A 22,585-nucleotide genomic window follows, 5' to 3' on the forward strand; every position below is an offset into this window, starting at 1 on the left:
CACTCATGTTTCTATTTCTGTTTCATTACAGCTCTCTTGTCTTATTCTCAATGACAAACCAGGCCCACTCACACTCATAAATCATAGTATATTAAAGTATACTGTCTACACACTGGAGTGGTGGCGAAGTGGTTATGTGCTAGAAGTCAGGTGTTTTGGGTGCTATTCCTGCACAAGCTTGGCATTTTTACTTCCCCACCCCCTTCCCCCCAAACCCTTTCACCCCCCCCCCCCCCACCCCCCGCCCCCGTTTCTCCATTGGATCTTGAGAGGTGGTCAAACAAATGGATGCTAGTCTTTTGGACTAGGCAGTTTTTGTTTTTTTTCTTTATTTCAGTTTCATCTTGTACGTGTCAGATTGTCCAGATGGATCTAGAATATACATACCACACAATGTCTGCTTTAAAAGATAAATAGAATAATTATGAGCAGATGCCTGACTTTGCATAAACACATGTGATCAGGCCTTGAGATATTTCATTCAAGACATTTTGTTGCGTGTGCTGCATGCACTTAGTTGCTAGACAGTTACACACTGCATTACAATGTGATACTGAATGCAATCCAAAGCATATCCAGTACATTACTATACAATACACGTGATACACATTGTTTATTCATTTATAGTCGGTTCATCTAAGATGATGATATTAGACTGAAAATAAATGATATTATCATTATAATTGTTATTTGTATTATTATTATTATTTCTCTCAAAATGATGATTATTATTATCATTAATTAGAAATCATCATTTGTAAAAATCAGTGGCAAGGGAAGAAATATTCAACTTAAAAGGGGGCAGTGGAGGTGGGGGTGGGGGAGGGGAGGGGAGGGGAGGGGGAGGGGCGGCCGAGGGGATTGAGGAATGAAAAGAGAGAGAGAACAGAATGTGGAAAAGATAGAACACAAAATGTAAAATGGAGAGGGTGCGTGACAGTGAATGGAGAAGGAAAAACATAATGCACACGGACGCATGAACACACCACACCACACACACACACACACACACACACACACACACACACACACACACACACACTGCTCTGTTTCCTTCATCCCGTCCCCCACAACCCCCCTCCCACCTCCCTTATCATGTCCCCTCCCTGTTCATTCTCCAAACCACAGAGGTACCACCACTACCACCACCCCTACCCTCACCATCCCCACAACCCTCACCTGACTTTGTTCTGAACATCTATCTAGCTACTGTACTTCCCCCACGACATGTGTCTTTCTGTCCCCTTCAGCACTGACCCCGCCCCCTCACACCACCTGCACCTTTTTTTCGGCTGTCACTTGTTGTCAGTTAGGTTACAGGACCTCCCACTTTCTTCACCACCCCCCCCCCCCCCCGCCCCCTTTCCCCTCCACCTCCCAACTCCTGAAGTCCCTCTTCCTTGCTTTTCCTCCATCCCCCATGACCAGCAGCCCCCCCCCTTCCCCCTTCACCCCCCTCCACCTTCACCCCCCCCCCTTTAGCCCCCCTCCCCGCTCTCTCCCCCCCCACACACACATCCACCAACCCCCTCCTCCCATCTCTCACTGCTGGTTGTGATTCTCCCTTCTAATCCTCCCCCCCCCCCCACCCCCATCCCCCCTCTCCTCCTCCAGCCTTAAGAGTCCACCTCCCTATGTTGTTCCTTCTTCCCACCACCTACCCCCCACCCCTACCCTCACCTTCTCCTTCTGCTTCTCACTGCTGCTGTGTTCCTTCTTCCTCCCTCCACCTCCCTCCTCCTCTTGCTCTTCTTCCCCTCCCCTGCTCCCCCCCCCAGCTCAACAGGTCCTCTCCCATGCTTTTCCCCCTCCTTCCCACCACCATCTAACCCACCCTCACCCTCCCCTTCCATCTCTCACTGTTGCTGCCCCCCCCCCCCGCCCCCCACGACACCCCATTCACCCCCCCCCGCCCCCCCCCCGGCCCCCCCCCCCTACACTCCCTCTCCCTCCCACGTCCCCACCCCCCACACACCCCAGCATGCATGTCTTCCTCTTCCAGTCGGTTGTTTTAAAGGGGCCCGTTTTAAAGCACTGCTTCATACATATGGTTGTTTTCCCTCTCCGAGCTCCAAGTCTGTGCACAGCGTGTGTAAGTGTTTCTTTCTTTCCATTTCCTTTGCTTGACAGTGAAATTTGTGTATAATAATCAACTAATTAGATATTACATAAAATCTGCATTGCTTACAGTAATGTTGGCATCAGTGTATTCATAACAGTAACTATTATGACCTTGAGGTTGTCGAAAAAATGTTAACATGCCTGCTCTGCCTATTCAGGTTATTGTGTTATGATTGCATGTATTCTATCTCTCTATGATCAAAGGAGGCCAGGTAGATAGGAGGTGGTGGTGAGTCAAAACAGAGGGTGGGGTTGCAAACATGTCTACTGTTCCGGAACAGCCATATTTGTTACAAAAACATCTATAAAAAGGAAAGGAAGATGGATAGACAGATAGACCTATAGACAGACAGATAGATCACACGTTTACTCAGTTTGCTACTGATTTAGCAAGGGCTGGATTGTATGTTTTGGGTTGTATATGCATGTACGCACACGCACACGCACACACACACACAAACAAACAAACAAATATGAATATATACATACATGCGTGCATGCATACATACATTGACAGACAGACAGACAGATAGATAGACAGATAGATTATCCTGTTAAATTTTCATGGGGCAAATGTAAATTACCAAACCAAATCAAGTGCATGTGTGATTGTGAGTCACAGGACTGTACAGGGCTATATCTGTTACATGTATATGTGCAAAACTGCCCGTGGATTTAATTGAAAGTGAAAGGTGAAAAGGTCCCATTGCCTTTTTAGAGCCGTCAGGCCAGTGAATTGAATATCCACTGTATCCAGGGCTTGGTGCAGGAAGGTGAGGCCCAGTCCTCTCTTTCCCCTTTTAACCAACGCATCCAAGTTCAGGTGACCATTCACACACAAAATAGTTGGATGGAGTGCGGGGAAATGGAAGTAAAGTGCCTTTCCCAAGCTCCCAACACCTTGCCAAAATGGGGCTGTGAACCCTGATCACTATTTAATCATATGGTTCAGTCATGAATGAATGTTGAGAGTTGCTGGAAGCGGTGAGAGCAAGTGTGTTGAATGAAGATTGTGTTCAGCTTCTATAGTGGTGCGTGCTTCAGTTCCCCAAAGCAGGTGTGTGTGTGTGTGTGTGTGTGTGTTAACATTATTTTCCATACATTTCATGTCTCTGTACCTGTATATATGTGTATGTGTTTGCATGTCAGTTACTTTGCATATAGTTTGCATTTGGACACCTACATACACACATGTTAGTGTAACAGCAAGTCTGTATGCACATATGACTATTGAAATGTGTGTTCAGGAGAGAGAATGTGTATATCTGCAGAGAGAGAGTTTGTGTGTGTGTGTGTGTTAATGTGTGTGGTGTGTGTGTGTATGTTTCTGAGTGTGTGTGGTTTGTGTACTTGTAAGTGTGTGTGTGTGTGTGTGTGTGTGTGTGTGACCTCAACACTTCCATTGTGTATTAAATTTGTGATATACACTTTGTGTCTGTATGCCTGTATACATGTGTGTGTGTGTGTGTGTGTGTGTGTATGTGTGTGTATATATATATATCTGTGTGTAAATCAGTTGTTTTTTGTATTTTGTATCAGTAGACCTATATGTTAGTGTATTAGCAAGTTCATACGCACATATTACTACTTATAAAATGTGTTTGCAGGAGATAAAGTGTATGTCTGCAGCATAGTGTGTGTGTTTATGTGTGTGTGTACTTGATTGTGTGTGAATGCCCTCAACACTTGCATGATGTATTAAATTTGCATACTTTTCTGTCTGTTGACCTACACACACACACACACACACACACACACACACACACAGAGATAGATAGATGTGCATATATACACATGCATGCATGTATGTCACTGTCTGTTTGCATATTCAGTGATTGTGCTTGTATACATGTTTATTTGAACATGTTTTTTTTGTTGTTGTTGTTGTTGTTGCTTTTTATCAAAATATATGTCTTAACATCCACCTCCAGCTGCAAATAAAACACTTTTATTCCTTCTACCCTTCCAGTAATAGTACAATACCCTGGAAACCCACCACCACCATCACCTGTGACCACCACCACCACCACCAACAGCAACAACACCAACACCAACAATGTCGCAGACCACCACCACCAAACCAGAGAATGGCATAGACATGGACATAGAGTACGAAATCAAAGACCACCTGGACAAAGTCAAACAGCACCCCGAGGAGGACCCTTCCCGATGTGACCGCTGCCAGGAAAGCTGCCTCCGAACCCTGCGCCCAATCCTCGCCGAGCATCACCCCCTCCAGCCCGGCGCCGACCTCTGTGAGAGGTTCAGGGTCAGCCTGCTGTGCCCTCCGCACGGGAGGATCGGGGCCGCGCTGTTTGTGGTGGTGGCCGGCTGCTTGTTCTGGGCGGTGCTGTGGGCGGTGGTCGATGAGGACGCTCTGCCTGGAGGGAACCTTTTCGCCCTCCTCATGCTCTTCTTCTTCTGCTGGTGTGGGGGTTACCTGATGAACCTGTGTCGCCTACCTCCGCTTCTGGGTGAGTGAGAGTGATGTGATGATGATGATGATGCTGATGATGGGTGATGGTTGGTATTGACACATTGTGCAGGAAGGTGTCAGAATGGTTCAGACGCTTATGTTTATTTGCCAATACAGTGTCTGTCAGGATCTGGGTTGATTCCCTGTAACTCTTGCTCTTTGCCCCAAGTTTGTATGGAAAATTAAACTGAGCTTTTAGTCATTTTGGATGAGATGATAAACAAGGTCCTGTGTGCAATATGCACATAGCACTCTGAAAAACAACCCTGGGCAACAAAAGATTCCTCTGACAAAATCCTCTTAAAAAATACACTCTGATTCAGTGATTGGTACACAAATAAGTATCTTGTATGCATGCACTCAAGGCCTGACTAGCATGTTGGGTTTTGCTGCTGTCAGGCATCTGCCCAGCAGATGTGGTATGGCATATATATGGATTGTGTCCGAACACAGTAATATCTCCTTGAAACTGAAACTGAAACTGATTGTGACAAAGGGGTGTGTGTGTGTGATTGTGGTAGCGTGTGTGTGTGTGTGTGTGTGTGTTTATTTATAGAATACATAACTTCCCTGTGGCAACAGTAGAGAACATTCTGTTTGGAGCTGAACAACACTACCTAAGGCTTAACATGTTCGGTGGAATCAACACCCTTTTCTTTGTTATGACCTGTTAGTTTCCACTCATTGTTTGATAACAGTGTCTCAATGAGGCCTCTAGTAACTAAACCTTGTCAAAGAGCGTACCTTAAATCATGAACAATACTATAGATTCTGTTCTCACTGTTGAAGCCTCCAGAAATCTTGTCACGTCCCTGGATTCTTTCTCGCCTCGGTTACTGTACACAATTCGCTTCTGGTTGGATCTTCCCAACTTGTAATTGAAAAACTTCAGATAGTCCAAAATGTTGCAGCTCACCATGTCTTCAAGGCTTCAAAAAAAAAAGAAAAAAGAAAAAAAAGATTCATAAAAATCTCTGCTGGCTGAACTCCAGTGGCTTCCTATTGCTCAGAGAATAGATTACAACATTTCTTGCAAGTGCTTCAATGCTTTCTCTCTCACATCACCTCAGTGCTTATCAGATCTTGCTCAGCCTTATGTTTCATCCCGTTCACTGTGATCATCTGCTGACTCAGTCATTTTCATCTAATCCCACAGTCCACATCATAAAAAGAAATAAGGACAACCATGCCTTTTCTGAGTTGTCATACCTTTGTCCTGTCACTGGTATTATGTTCCCTTCCAAATTTGTCTTGCTGAAACAAACTTTCAGTTCAGATCTGGGCACCTAACAGTCAAGTGACTTTCATGGATGTCTAGATCATAGATGTGTGTGTGTGTGTGTGTGTGTGTGTGTGTGTGTTGTTCATTTTTCTTAAAACAAAACATAACAAAACAAAGAAAAAACCCTGCTTTTGGTCTTGAATGTTAGCACTCTTGACCCCTGTGCATAAGATATATAGATTGCATTATTGTCAGTAGTAGTAGTAGTAGCAGTAGTAGGAGTAGTAACAGTAGTAGAAGTAGTAGTAGTGTCATTGCTATTGTAATAATGATTATTATTATCAGTATTATTATCATTATTGTTGCTGTTGTTGTTGTTATAATTATTGGTGTTGGTATTGTTGTTGTGCATATTGAGAGAAACGAAAAGATGTCATATTCCAAATCTGAATCATATCAGTAAAACTGACTGTCAGCCTCAAGAACTTTTGACATCAATGGCTTGCCATAGGAACAGCCCCCTGTGCCTTCAAGGCAAAGAGAGGGGGAAATTGAATGGCTGGACACTGACAGAGTGGTGAGTGTCGAGGCTGTCACTCAAAGCTGACTGGGAGTTCTAGCGGCATGGTATTACTATGTATTGCCATGTTCCTGTCCCCTGACAGCTTTGTCACTTGGGGGCTGGGGGACGTCTTTAGATGTGGACATAATTAATTGGCTGTGCTAGGCCTCTAACTGAGTGTGTTTGTGTGTTGGGGCAAGGGGGGAAGGGGTTGTTTGTACTGGATGTTGTGTATGTGTATGTGTGTTGGTGTGTGTGCGTGTGCGTGTTTGTGTTGGTGTGTTTGTGTGTGTGTCAGATTCTCTGTCTGACTGTCTCAACTACCCTCTCTCTCTGTCTCTGTCTCTGTCTCTCTCTCTCTCTCTCTCTCTCTCTCTCTCTCTCTCTCTCTCTTTCTGCGTTATTCACAAACATACATGTTGTTGTTGAACTTGAAACCTTCCTCTTTGTTGAAATTTGATGGATAGATTTTTTGTTTGTTTGTTTGTTTTATGTTTGTTTGTTTGTTTTTGTTTTACCTGCTAGCTTGCTGATGAATAGTGCTCTGCTGTGTCAACCTGCGAGTCAACATTTTGATGCATTGGACAGTATGAAAATGAATAATGCTTGATTTATTGAGAGAATAATACATGTGTCCATCACTTCATGTTGAAATTCATGTCTTTCATGTTTTGCTTTCATGATTGTTGTTGAACATTTGGTGGTGGTGGTGGTGCTGCTGCTGGTTCTAGTTATTTTCCATTTTGGTGACTTGTGGAAATTTAACATAAGTATATATATAGGAAGGGGAGGGGGAGAAATATGGATGAAACATGTGAAAAGAAAAAGAAATTGCAACATTCAAACATAGTATTCTTATGAAATACATACATGAGAAGGGGAGGAGTAACAATTTGGATGAAACCTAAAAAAGGGGAGAAAAAAAAGAAACATACATAGTATCCATACTTTAAAAAAAAAAAACCCACACAAAAAAACCCCAACCTACCTTGGATAAATCATTAGAAATAGTCATCAATTAGAGAGAAACATCCATTTTGCCTAAAATGTACCATATGTATATGTATATATGTATGTCTTCTCAACTGATAGCATCAACCAGACATTTGTTCATGTTTTTTGTTGTTGTTGTTGTTGTTATTGTTGTTTTGAGGGGAGGGATGTGTGTGGCTGTTTTTGTTGGTTTTGATGGGGTTTTTTGCTTTTTTGTTTGTTTGGGGTTTTTTGTTGTTGTTTGGTTTTTGTTGTTGTTTTTGTGTGTGTTTTGGTTGGAAAGGGTTGCATGCTGCCCCTTTAATCATCTGTGGCATTTCAAAGGCTTATTCATGTATTTTAAATTTTCATTCATGTTCATTAGAAATAAATTGCATGCCTTTATCTTGGGGTGTTTGTTTGTTGCTGTTGTTGTTGATTTTTTTTTTTTTTTTTATGATGTATTTGTTTTGTGTGGCAGGGATGCTTATCGTGGGAGGAATACTGGGGAATGTCCCTGGTGTGGACATTGCCAAAGACATTCACCAGGACTGGGGGTCAGGATGCAGGTTAGTGGATTTGGATTTATTTGTATTTGTATTTCTTTTTATCACAACAGATTTCTCTGTGTGAAATTCGGGCTGCTCTCCCCAGGGAGAGAGTGTCATTACACTACAGCGCCACCCATTTTTTTTGTATTTTCTCCTGCATGCAGTTTTATTTGTTTTTCCTATCGAAGTGGATTTTTCTACAGAATTTTGCCAGGAACAATCTTTTTTTTTGCCGTGGGTTCTTTTACGTGCGCTAAGTGCATGTTGCACACGGGACCTCGGTTTATCATCTCATCTGAATGACTAGCATCCAGACCACCACTCAGGGTCTAGTGGAGGGGGAGAAAATATCGGCGGCTGAACCGTGATTCGAACCAGCGTGCTCAGATTCTCTCACTTCCTAGGCCGACGCGTTACCTCTAGGCCATCACTCTACATTATCATACATATGTTTGTACATGTGCTGATGTTTTTCACAGAAAAATGTTGGTGGTTTGTGTGTTTGAATGAGGTTTATCTCAGGCAAAATTCTGTAGAAAAAAACAACAACACTTTCATAAGAAAACAAACATACTGATACTTGCAGACACAGGTAAACAAAACAATGGGTGGAGCTGCACTTGAGCAGCTCAAATTTCACATAAATGAATAAAAAAGTAGTAAGGGACAGTACAGCACAGCACAACACAACACATGTAACCAACCAGCTCAAAGCCAACTGATCACCTGATACATTTTTTTTTACATTTTACACACACATACATGATAATGAACAGAAAACCGTAAAATACACAACACAAATAGTCTTTTTGGAATAACTAGCAAAAAAAAAAAAAAAAAAAAAATGCAGAGAACACATTTTATGTGCTGTGTTGACAAAAAGCACATGAATAAGGTGATGAATTCCTGTGTGCAGACAGATCGCCCTAGCCATCATCCTGATCCGGGCGGGTCTGGGGCTCGACCCCAAAGCCCTTCGCCGCCTGTCGTTCGTGGTGCTGCGGCTGTCCTTCTGCCCCTGCCTCATGGAGACGCTGACGGACGGCATCGCTGCCTACCTCATCCTGGGCTTCCCGTGGCAGTGGGGCTTCATGCTGGGGTGAGGCCTTGGTTGGTGTTGTTTGGTGGATGGGCTTCATGCTGGGGTGAGGCCTTGGTTGGTGTTGTTTGGTGGATGGGCTTCATGCTGGGGTGAGGCCTTGGTTGGTGTTGTTTGGTGGATGGGCTTCATGCTGGGGTGAGGCCTTGGTTGGTGTTGTTGGTGGATGGGCTTCATGCTGGGGTGAGGCCTTGGTTGGTGTTGTTTGGTGGATGGGCTTCATGCTGGGGTGAGGCCTTGGTTGGTGTTGCTTGGTGGATGGGCTTCATGCTGGGGTGAGGCCTTGGTTGGTGTTGTTGGGTGGATGGGCTTCATGCTGGGGTGAGGCCTTGGTTGGTGTTGTTTGGTGGATGGGCTTCATGCTGGGGTGAGGCCTTGGTTGGTGTTGCTTGGTGGATGGGCTTCATGCTGGGGTGAGGCCTTGGTTGGTGTTGTTGGGTGGATGGGTTTTAAAGCTGAGTGCCCAGACAAGATTGATTTCATTGAGCGCTTTTTCTGTGAGTGCCCTTTGGTCCGAAACCTATGGAACTTTATTCAACAGGAAATTGAAACTAGAAACAAACATTAAGTTAAAATTGTCAGTTACTGACATTCTGTTTGGAGTGAAGGAACCTCAGTATCCGAAAGGAAACGTCAGATGTATTAATTACATGATTCTGATTGGGAAAATGTGCATCAGTATTTTAAAAAAACAACACTAATTCATATTTTTTCTTTAGTATTGATTTTTGAGAGGGAACTTAAGAACATTTGAGTCTTGTACCCTCAAGAGCACACACACACACACACACACACACACACACACACACACACACACACACATACACACACACAAACAGTGCATTTGTCGATGGAAGAAAAATAAAATCCACAAGGGAGAAGGGAAGGAGAAAAAAAAAAGACTGATGAAGATATTCACTTTCGGTGTTCATATATTGCCATGCTGTTTGTAGAAAATCACTTGTCAGTCGTTGTGTGAACAAAAAACAAAAAAAGTTGAGCATGTGTTTGCTGTGTTTGTGGGTGTCTTTTTTTTTGTTTTTTGTCGTTGTTGCTTTTTTTTGTTTTTTGGTTTTTGTTTATTTGTTGTTGTTGGGGCTGACACAGCAGAATTGTTTACACTTTGGACTTCTGATTGAGTGTTCACTAGTGATCAGGGTGTCGAGGCCCCTGTTTCAGCACAGTGTTGTGTCCTAGGGAAAGGTACTTTGCTGTAATTTTCCCCACTCCACCCAGGTGAGAATGGGTACCTGATCTTGGTTGGGGAAGGTTAACATGGCAGAAGGAGAGGATTGGGCCCTGCCTTCCTATATTGAGCGCTAGACACAGTGGACATGAATTCACTGCAGACCTTTTTTTTTTTATCATCTTCACAGTTTCAGTGGCATTACCCCCATACCACTCATTCCAAATCTCTCATACCCACAGGCACGCCCGGTTTCATCTGTTGTAGTCCCAGCATCAGCAGTCCACAGGGAACTATCGATGACAAGTCCAGCAATTTCTATAGATACATATGTTCTTCAGTGTTTCCTCTGCTCGGCAGGTTCATCATCGCAGCCGTGTCACCCGCTGTTGTGGTGCCATCCTTGCTGAGTCTGTCTGACCGTGGCTATGGCATCGACAAGGGGATTCCCACCCTCATCCTGGCAGCGGCCAGTATCGATGATGTGCTGGCCATCACGGGGTTTGGGGTGCTCCTGGGTATCACCTTTTCTTCAGGTGAGGCAGTGTTGTTATCATTGATTTGTGTGTGTGTGTCTGAGTGTGTGTGTCTGTGTGTGTCTGTATGACTTGTGCCCCAGAATTTGGGACATTTTGTTTCCTTTATTTCGATGATGCTCGGGGTGATGACAGTGCTGCAATGGGGCTCCATTTATTTTTGGGACTACTTGACAGGGTTGTACTCTCAGAGTATATCCCAGCATCAACCAGGCTGTGAGGTACAGACACCTGCAGTGTTGGTCAGGAAATCTGAGCAACACACCCAAAGATGCATCCAAGAAAAGGATAACCCTTGACTGTGTGGTTCCAGTCCTGTTCCTATCTGAGCCCTTAGCACGCTCAGCTTTTGGTGAGGGCTGGTACAGGCTGAAAAGTACCACCTCTGATGGTGATCAAATCTGCATCCTCCCTGTTGTCAAGTCCATGATGCTAACCACTTCAGCACAGCGCCCAGGTTTTCTCGTGCATACACCCACACACACACATGCACACACACACACACACACACACACACACACACACACACACACAATCACACATGTGCACATGCATGCATGATGAAAAAAATAAAATGTTTAGTGATCTTAATGAGCTTATTTATTTCACTGGCAAATGGATAAAGTCTGTAAAGAAAAAAAAATAACAAGAACCTATGGTTTACAAAATAAGTGGAATCTTCCACTGTTCACAAGGACCTGTAGTCACAAACGTTAACGCTTTTTATCAAAATGAGTAGTCTTATTTCACAACCCACAGTTGTTGTGTTCTTTTTACGGACACTCTCCATTTGGCACTTTTACAGACTCTGTGTCATCTTTTGCTTTATTGCCATACCTTTTTTCTTTTTTTTTTTTTTCATTATTTCCTGTACAGGGGACCTGGTGTGGAACCTGTTCAAAGGACCACTGGAGGCGGTGGTGGGGGTGGTTGTTGGTACTGTTATGGGCATGATCCTGTGGTATGTGCCCCAGAAAAAAAGTGTGAGTATTCTGATGATGATGATGATTATCATTAATATTATCATTACTATTTCTATTTTTCTATTATTGTTATTCTTATGGAATTGTATTGTGTTACTCTTTATCTTACCTTCACCTTCACCTTCACCTCTCCCGTAGTCTGGGTTCAGACCGTTGGGGCACCGCTGCTGACCTGGCCACCACCCCTCTCCACTCTTCACGGTTTTCTGATTTCCTCAGGGCGTCACCGAGCGTCAAGCCTGTCCACCCCCGGATGTTGTCTTCCCATCTCTTCTTCTGCCGTCCTCTCCTTCTGCCTCCTTGTACGGTGCCTTGCAGGAACGTTTTGGCAAGACCAGATGATCGGGAGATGTGTCCATACCACCTAAGTTTGCGTTTTTTCACTATGGACAGAAGGTCTTCGTAGGGTTTATCTTAACTTTCTGTGTAAAATTCAGGCTGCTCACCTGGAGAGCCCATCACAACGGTAAAGAGCACCATCAGTTCTTTTCGGTTTTTTTTCTGGTTGGTTGGTTTTGTTTTTGTTTTGTGCTACCTGCAAGAACTTTTTTTTTTTTTTTTTTTTTTGCTGTCAAAGTGGATTTTTCTACAGAATTTTGCCAGGGACAAATCTTTCATTGCCATGGGTTCTTTTACGTTTGCCAAGTGCATGCTACACACAGGTTATTGTCTCAGTCGAATGACAAGCGTCCAGACCACCACTCAAAGTCTAGTGGATGGGGAGAAAATGGTGGTGAGTGTGGGGTTTGATCCTGTTCGCTCTGTTTGTCTTGCTTTCCAGGCGGACTAGGGACGCGTGACCACCAGGCCACCAATCCACTATGTAGTTATTATTAATGTTGTTGCTGTTGTCGTTGTTGTTACAATAACTACCATTGTTATGGGCATGTTCCTGTGGTATTCCTCCCTGAAAAAAAAGTGTAAGTATTATGATGATGATCTGCGTGCAGTGTGTATTTTCTACAGAATTTTGCCAGGGACAGTTCTGTTGTTGCCATGGGTTCTTTTACATGCACTATATGCATGCTGCACACGGGACCATGGGTAATTGTCTCATTCAATGACAAGCGCCCACACCACCACCCAAAGTCTAGTCTAGGGGGAGAAAACACTGTTAAGTGTGGGATTCAATTCAATCCTATGCACTGAGACTGTCTCACTTCCTTGGTGTATGTACTGCCACTCAGCCAACACCCCACTATTGTAGTGTGTGTGTGTGTGTGTCTGCCTGCCTGTCTGCCTGCCTGTCTGTGTGTGTGTGTGCCTGTGTGTCTGCCTATCTGTGTGTATGTGTGGGTGTGCGTGCTCGTGTGTGTCTGCCTGCCTGTCTCTGTGTGTTCATGCATGTATGTTTGTGTGTGTGTGTGCGTGTGTGTGTGTCTGCCTCTGTGTGTGTGTGCTTGTGTGTGTCTGTACATGCATGCGTACATGTATGCGTGTGTGTGTGTGTGTGTGTGTGTGTTCACAGAAACACCTGCTGCTGTTCCGCTCGGCCCTGCTGATGGGGTTCTCCCTGCTGGCCGTGTTCGGCAGCAAGAGGGCCGGGTGGTCAGGGGCCGGGCCACTGGCCGTCCTCACTCTGGCCTTTGTGGCCGCCCTGCGCTGGCGCCAAGAGATGCCTCCGGGACAAAAGGTGGGTGGATTTGTGAGGGGGTGGTGTGGGGGTTGTGGGTTTGGGTGGAGGTATAGGTTGGTTGGTTCTGTTGTTTTTTTGGGGGGCGGGGGTTTAGATGTGGTTGGGTGTGACTGGGCGATGTTGGTGTAGGGTCTGGTGGGGTTGGTTGGTGCCAGTGTATATGATGGTAATAATGATGATGACTTCTTCTTCTTCTTCTTCTTCTTTCTTGGGCTGGAACTCTCACGTTCACTCGTATGTGCACAAGTGGGCTTTTACGTGTATAACCATTTTTACCCCGCCATGTAGGCAGCCATGCTCCATTTTCAGAGGTGATGATGACAATGATAATGACAACGGTAATGATGTTGATAAATATTGATGACAGCAATAATGATGATGTTGATAATTATGATGACAACAGTAATAATGAGGATGTTGATAATGATGAATGCCATGATAATGATGACAAGAGTTTTGATGTTAGCAATAATGATGATGACAGTAATAATATTGACAACAATGATGATGTCTTTGATAATAGTGATGACGACAATAATGATACTGTAAATCATAGTGATAAACATGATAATGATGATAATGATAATGGTGAAAAAAAATCAGATGATGTTGATGATTGTGAAGATGACAGTAATAGTGATGTCAGTAATAGTGCTCATATTAATGACAATGCTGATGATAATAATAATGATGACAATAGTGATGTCGATAATAACACCAATAAGATGACAACAGTGATGATGTGATAATAATGATGATGCTATCAATAATGTTGACAACAATGATGTAAACAATGATGATGATGGCAATAATGAGCAAACGATTATGATGTGAACAATGATGATGATGACAATAATGATGACAACAATAATGATATTGATATTGATGATGACAATAATGACGACAACAACGATGATGTTGATAATGATAAGGACAATGATAATGACACCAGTCATGTTAATAAATTAATGATGACTACAAGGATGACGTACTTAAATTGATGATGACAATAATAATAATGACAATGACAGTAATGATGATGATAATAATGATGACAATGACAGTTATGATGATGACAATGATAACTGACGACGATGATACGAACGATGATGACAGAACCCGGTGGAGGAGGTGGTAGGGGTGCTGTGGATGCTGTTCCAGCCCCTGCTCTTCGGTCTGATCGCAGCCGCTGTGCGCATTGACAAGCTGAGCGGGGACACTGTCGGTCAGTTAGTTCTCTGCCTGTGGTGACTGCTCCTGTTTTCTGACGTGTAGGATGTGTGTTTCCATGTGTTTGTGGCATGGGTGGGGGGTGGTAAGATGTCTGTGTGTGTGTGTGTGTATAGATGAGGATGAGGAGAGATGTGGATGAAGATGAGGGGTACACATGTGTCTGTGTGGATGAGGATGAGGATGAGGGGGTATGTGTGGATGAGGGTGAGGGGGGATGTGTGTGGATTAGGATGAGGGGAGGTGGTGTGTGTGTGTGTGTGTTTGTGTGTGTGTGAGGGTTTGTGTGTGTGTGTGTGTGTGTGTGTGTGAATATGTGTATGTGTGTGAAGCTGTGTGTGGAAGCATGTAGTGCTTGTGTGTCAAGGGAGAAGGGGCAGGTGGTAAGAAATGGGGATAATAGTATTAAACAAGAGGTAAAGACTTAATAGCTCATGTATGATTCCTGCTGAACAAAGACACTGAAAATGGGACTGGGGATGGGGTTACCAGTGCTTACAAATATGTATGTCAGTCCAAATCATATTTTTGCTCACCACCAGAAACGAGTGCTTGTCAAATCTGTGTAAGCTGTGCATGCTGGAAACAGAACCATTTATATCATAAGCAGCCCTCACTGATCAACATTTCAAAGCTTTATGATATTATAGACCTATCAATAAGGAGGAAGGTGGCAGAATGGTTAAGACGCTCAGCTGCCAATATAGAGAGTCCGTGAGGATTCGAATCCCTCTCTCACCCTTTCTCCCATGTTTGACTGGAAAGTCAAACTGAAAACTGAGTATATTAGTCATTCGGATGAGACAATAAATCGAGGTCCTGTGTGCAGCATGTACTTGGCGCACAGAAAAAAAACAACCCATGCCAACGAGAGTGTTGTCCTCTGGCAAAATTCTGTGGAAGGAATCCACTCTGATACATACACAAATATGATAAAAGCACGCACTCAAGGCCCGACTAAGCATGTTGGGTTATGCCGCTGATCAGGCATCTGCCTAGTAGATGTGATGTAGCGTATATGGATTTGTTCGAACGCAGCGACGCCTCTTTGAGAAACTGAAGCTGAAACTATCAGTATATCTTTTTTTGGTTTGTTGTTGTTGTTGCTTTTTTTTTTTAATGTGTGTGTGGGTGTTGGCAGGTGAGGGTGTGGCCGTGCTGGCCATAGGTCTGACTGTGCGCTGTGCTGTGGCATTCCTGTCCGTGTTCGGGACCAACCTCAACATGAAGGAGCGCTTGTTCGTACCCCTCGCCTGGCTTCCCAAAGCTACCGTGCAGGTAAAAAATGTGCCTGTGGTTATGATGATGATGATGATAATGATAGTATTCACTCCAGTCATACACACTGTATTCACATGTGTGTGCTCATTCACACACCAAACATAATTACATACAACCAGATACGCTCATTTCCCTGCCACCAAGTATGTGAAGACTACAGAAGAGGAGATAGAGGGAAGAATGCATACCGATGAAAAGACAACAATCAGATACAACCAATGCAGTACCGATGAAAAGACAACAATCAGATACAACCAATGCAGTACCGATGAAAAGACAACAATCAGATACAACCAATGCAGTACTGATGAAGAGACAACAATCAGATACCCAGTGCAGTACTGATGAAAAGACAACAATCAGATACAACCAATGCAGTACCGATGAAAAGACATCAATCAGATACAACCAATGCAGTACCGATGAAAAGACAACAATCAGATACAACCAATGCAGTACCGATGAAAAGACAACAATCAGATACAACCAATGTAGTACCGATGAAAAGACAACAATCAGATACAACCAATGCAGTACCGATGAAGAGACAACAATCAGATACCCAGTGCAGTACTGATGAAAAGACAACAATCAGATACAACCAATGCAGTACCGATGAAAAGACAACAATCAGATACAACCAATGCAGTACCGATGAAAAGACATCAATCAGATACCCAGTGCAGTACTGATGAAAAGACAACAATCAGATACAACCAATGCAGTACCGATGAAGAGACAACAATCAGATACAGCCAATGTAGTACTGATGAAGAGACAACAATCAGATACCCAGTGCAGTACTGATGAAAAGACAACAATCAGATACAACCAATGCAGTACCGATGAAAAGACATCAATCAGATACAACCAATGCAGTACCGATGAAGAGACAACAATCAGATACAACCAATGCAGTACTGATGAAAAGACAACAATCAGATACAACCAATGCAGTACTGATGAAAAGACAACAATCAGATACAACCAATGCAGTACCAATGAAGAGACAACAATCAGATACAACCAATGCAGTACCGATGAAGAGACAACAATCAGATACCCAGTGCAGTACTGATGAAAAGACAACAATCAGATACAACCAATGCAGTACCGATGAAAAGACATCAGATACAACCAGTGCAGTACCGATGAAAAAACAACAATCAGATACAACCAGTGCATACCGATGAAAAGACAACAATCAGATACAACCAATGCAGTACTGATGAAAAGACATCAGTCAGATACAACCAATGCAGTACCGATGAAGAGACAACAATCAGATACAACCAGTGCATACCGATGAAAAGACAACAATCAGATACAACCAATGCAGTACTGATGAAAAGACATAAATCAGATACAGCCAATGCAGTACTGATGAAGAGACAACAATCAGATACAACCAATGCAGTACCGATGAAAAGACAACAATCAGATACAACCAATGCAGTACTGATGAAAAGACAACAATCAGATACAACCAATGTAGTACCGATGAAAAGACAACAATCAGATACAGCCAATGCAGTACTGATGAAGAGACAACAATCAGATACAACCAGTGCAGTACCGATGAAGAGACAACAATCAGATACAACCAATGTAGTACCGATGAAAAGACAACAATCAGATACAACCAATGCAGTACCGATGAAAAGACAACAATCAGATACAACCAATGTAGTACCGATGAAAAGACAACAATCAGATACAACCAATGCAGTACCGATGAAAAGACAACAATCAGATACAACCAATGTAGTACCGATGAAAAGACAACAATCAGATACAACCAGTGCAGTACCGATGAAGAGACAACAATCAGATACAACCAATGTAGTACCGATGAAAAGACATACCGATGAAAAGACAACAATCAGATACAAATGCCGTACCGATGAAAAGACAAAAAATCAAATACAACCAATGCATTACTGATGAAAAGACAAACAATCAGATACAACCAATGCAGTATCGATGAAAAGACAAAAAATCAGAAACACCCAATGGAAGAACAAGAGGGGGAAGATGAAGATGACAAACATGATGGAAGAATAAAAGAATAAACCCCAAGAACACGACAAACAATCTGCAGATCTGAAGTTGATGCCAGGGGAACAAACACCAAAGGGGACAGCCCTGAAGGGGAAAAAAACAAACCACAATGACCAAAAAAACAGGAGGAGAAAAGCCACAGTGCAAAATGCACAAACTTGCAAAAGCAGCCAGCGTAGGATCATGAGCAGACAAAAGCACACAGCGGAAATACATGAAACACTACAGACACAACAAAGTGAGGATGGGTTCAGTATAGTCCAGTCATCCCTGATGATGGAAATGTCTGACTTCCCTAATTACAATAAAATAAAATAAAATTTGAAAAGTGAAATAAAATAAAAAAGAGAAAATGATGACAACAATAATAATGATAATCATTATGATAATAGTAATGATGATAATAATAATAAGATTGATAAAGATAAAAATCATAATGATGATGATTGTTTTGTATTGTATTTCTCTTTTTGTCACAACAGATTTCTCTTGTGTGAAATTCAGGCTGCTCTCCCCAGGGAGAGCGTGTCGCTATACTACAGCGCTACCCAAGGTCTAGTGGAGGGGTAGAAAATATCGGTGGCTGAGCCTTGATCCGAACCAGCGTGCTGAGATTCTCTCACTTCCTAGGCGGACGCGTTACCTCCAGGCCATCACTCCATGATGATGATGATAAATTTGATGATAATAATGATAATTTAAATCACACCTTTCCATGTGAAATGTGCTCAACCATGCTGTACAGTGGTTCTTCAGGATCGTCAATGACAGTGTTAGAAAACTGTGTGCAGGCTGCCATTGGAGCTATAGCCTATGACATGGCGAGGGAGATGGGTGACGAAGACATGATTGAATATGGAGAAAAGGTGAGATTGTCCCTGTCCCTGCAAAATCATGTTGTCATTTATTTTTATTTGCCTGGTTGTTCCGTGCTTTGTAAATCATCTTGACTTTGAGTATGGTGGAGGGAATTCATGGGGAAGCAGATGGCAGCTTACACATAGATACACATGAACCCAACATGCTTGTCAGGCCTTGAGAGAACATATTAAAATTAATGCTGGGAAGGGTGGTGGTGGAAATATATATATATATATATATATATATATATATATATATATATATATATATATATATATATTAAGTCTCTTCTTACATCCTTTCTCGTCTTGATTATTGCAACTCTGTGTTCTTTGGCTGACCTCAACCTATTATTCAACCTCTTCAGCGCTTCCAGAACTCTAGGCTCATGTGTAAATTATCTAGAAATCAATATTGCACTCCTCTGCTTTATAAATTGCACTGGCTTCCAACTGAACAAAGCATAGAATGCAAGTATTATTGTCTCTGCTTCAAGGTTATCACATGCACTGCTCCTCAGTATCTATCTGAACTTCTCCATATGTGCATTCCCATCAGAACCCCTCAATGCTCTGCTGACACCAGGCTCTTTCAGCTTCCTAATTTCACACGCAAACAGCATGGCCAACAAACTTTTTCTTTTTCAGCATCTAAGCTCTGGAACTCTCTATCATACTTTCTCCGACACAGTCAGTCCCTAGAGTCTTTCAGGTTAGGCCTGAAAACCTGTCTCTTTACCCATTACTGTGATTAAAGCCTATCCCTCACTACCATTTACGAACATGCTTTTTTCCATCCAGACTTATTACATGATTGTGATGTTTGTGTATAAGGATAGAGGGAGGGAGTGTGGGTGCAGTTGACTATGTGTGTGTGTGCACATGTGTGTGTTGTGTTGTATGTGTTACGTGTGCGCCTGTGTGTGTGTGCTTGCATGTGTGCGCCCATTTCTCTTTGTGTGTGAGTGTGTGATATGCTGTTACTTGTTAACTTTCTTGCGTTATACGCCATTCCATATTTTTTCATCGGTATTACTTTTCGCTGTTATTGTGAAGTACCTTGAGCATTGAAAGGCGCTCTTTGAATTTCCATTATTCTACATAGAGAGATAAAACAAACTGGAATGAAATAAAATAAATAACTAAAGTTAACAAATGATTAGCAATGGAACAAAATATTTAAAGATGCATAGAAGGTATTAATTAAGGTAAAGTAAAAATGGAAAAATCAGCCAAGGTCATCGAATGCACATGCACCCACACACACGAGCCCACCCACACATACACACACACACAGTGCATGTACACATACACATACACACAAGAAAATGGCACTACACTAAGGGGACACACTTTCCCTTGGCAGAGCAGCCCCAAATTTCACACAGAGAAATCTGTTGTGACAAAAAAAGTAATACAACACAATGCAATACAGTGCAGTACAATGCAAACAATGCAGTGCAATGCAATATTTTCTTCTACACTACACTACACTTACACTATACTACACTACACTATACTATACTATACTATACTATACTAATAGATCTACAATGCAGCACAATACATAGCACACTTGTACTTACCTTCAGGAAAATTTCACACAGATATCTTTTGTGACAAAAAACTAGTGCAATGCAATACAATACAATGCAATATAAAATAATACAATACAATGCAGCCCAGTACAATGCTATACAATACAATACAATATGATAGAATACAATATAATACAATGCAATCCAATGCAATATGATACAATACAATACAATGCCATAAAATGCAGTGCAATACAGTACAATATAGATAGATTTACTATTCAGTACATTACACAGTGCGTGCACATGTATTTCCTTTCAGGAATTTCACACAAAGGAATCAATCTGTTATGACCCAACAAAGAAAAACAAAACAAAAAGTTTCAGTAGCTCAAGGAGGCGTCACTGCGTTCGGACAAATCCATATACGCTACACCACATCTGCCAAGCAGATGCCTGACCAGCAGCGTAACCCAACGCGCTTAGTCAGGCCTTGAGGAGAGAGAAAAAAAAAAAGGTGAAAAAATAATAGATAAGCTTACATAAATAAATAAATAAATAATTAATTATAATATAAAAAAAGGTAGTAGTAATGATAATAATAATAAAATGATAATAATAATTAAAAATAAAAAAAGACAACAATAATGATAAATAAGCAGATAAATGTAAAGCATGAAGACACACATTCACACATACACCCACACATGCATAACAGATATGCACCAAACATGCAGTTTCACAGATATGAAAGCACAGTCAAATACATATAAACGTACATGAGCTCCAACACACACACACACACACACACACACACACACACACCACACATTACCCTGCACCTCCTCTACCCCCCTCCTCCACACACTCATTTCTAGTCTACGTAAAAAAATAAAAAACAAAAAGTGACACAGCACAATACACTATGCACATGCATTTCCCGGCAGGTGTTGGTGCTGGCAGTGCTGGTGATCGTCATCACGGCGCCAATCGGCGCTGTGGCCATTTACCTGGGCGGTCCCCACCTACTGAAGCAGACACCTCACACCACCTCCATCGAGGTCGACGACAAGCAACAGCAGCAACAGCATCTTCAGAGAAGGCGCCACTGCCACCGCAGCAAGCAACAGAGGAAGGGGGAGAGGTGGAGACAAAACTTTTGGCACAGAACGACAGTCACGTGTAAAGCTGGTGTTTTGTAGGTGGAACAGCAGTCATGTGTGAAGATGCTGCGATAAACAGAATGACAGTCACGTGTGAAGATGTTGCTATGGCCAGAATGACAGTGATGTGTGAGAATTTTGTTATAAATAGAATGTCAGTCACATGTGAAGCTGTTGTTATAAATATTTTTTTAAAACCAAAAACCCAGTCATGTGTGAAGATGTTGCTATAAAGAGAACAAGTCACACGTAAAGTTGTCGCTCTTCATATAACTGTGTCAATTATGGAGACAATTAGAGAAACTGCCTGAATACTTTTACAGCAATTGCATGTTGTTTTTAAACATGAGAAATGATGGTGCAGTGATATTATGGCCTTGACTGCTGTTGAAAAGCATGCTGTGCTTGTCAGTGACAGGCTGTCACCTCTCAAGGATAAGACTAACCCTACAGGTCAGGACACCAATCACTGTCCTTTCATCTGGACTTCTTTTTCTTGGGATGGCATTATTTTTGTTTTCCATAAAATCAATTACACTACTCTAAAGTACACACAAGTAGCAGTAAATACACCTCAGTAATTTTATTCCATGCTGATCTCCTTTCAACACGGTTCAACACTCAAGGGGTTAATGGATGTATTTTTGTAGCACTAAATCTTGTGCTTAGTTTCAGTTTCAGTTTCAGTAGCTCAAGGAGGCGTCACTGCGTTCGGGCAAATCCATATACGCTACACCACATCTGCCAAGCAGATGCCTGACCAGCAGCGTAACCCAACGCGCTTAGTCAGGCCTTGAGGGAAAAAAAAAGTGAATGAATAATAGATAAGCTTACATAAATAAATAAATAAATAAATAATAATTATGATATATATATATATATATATATATATATATATAATAAAAAAAAAATTTAAAAAAGAAAAAAAAAGGTAAAGTGTTTTCGTACCAGACAATCACATGTATGCATAACTCTGATTCAAATGGAATTTATATATACAAGGCTCTAGAAACTATTAGACGGGAACAGAGAGTGTGTGTGTGTTGGGGGGGGGGGGGGGGGGGAGGGGGGGGTTTAATGCCAGATTCTTTGAAGTTTGATAAGCAAA

General features: G+C 42.3%; 1 protein-coding gene across 3 annotated transcripts in view; it reads left to right on the forward strand.

Moving 5' to 3' along the window:
• Positions 1-22,307, forward strand: part of LOC143292098 (sodium/hydrogen exchanger 9B2-like) — a 28,886-nt gene extending 6,579 nt beyond the window's left edge. For all 3 annotated transcript variants that reach the window (XM_076602279.1, XM_076602281.1, XM_076602280.1), the window contains 10 exons: positions 4,091-4,595; positions 7,835-7,922; positions 8,821-9,003; positions 10,550-10,725; positions 11,602-11,708; positions 13,177-13,341; positions 14,461-14,569; positions 15,716-15,852; positions 18,708-18,782; positions 21,262-22,307. In XM_076602279.1, coding sequence (XP_076458394.1) covers positions 4,178-4,595; positions 7,835-7,922; positions 8,821-9,003; positions 10,550-10,725; positions 11,602-11,708; positions 13,177-13,341; positions 14,461-14,569; positions 15,716-15,852; positions 18,708-18,782; positions 21,262-21,516 — 1,713 coding nt within the window. In that variant the 5' untranslated portion in view covers positions 4,091-4,177 and the 3' untranslated portion in view covers positions 21,517-22,307. The remainder of the gene's footprint in view (positions 1-4,090; positions 4,596-7,834; positions 7,923-8,820; positions 9,004-10,549; positions 10,726-11,601; positions 11,709-13,176; positions 13,342-14,460; positions 14,570-15,715; positions 15,853-18,707; positions 18,783-21,261) is intronic.
• The last annotated feature ends 278 nt before the right edge of the window (positions 22,308-22,585 follow it).

Source organism: Babylonia areolata, chromosome 18 (genome assembly GCF_041734735.1).
Source record: "Babylonia areolata isolate BAREFJ2019XMU chromosome 18, ASM4173473v1, whole genome shotgun sequence".
In the NCBI taxonomy this organism is placed as follows: Eukaryota; Metazoa; Mollusca; class Gastropoda; order Neogastropoda; family Buccinidae; genus Babylonia; species Babylonia areolata.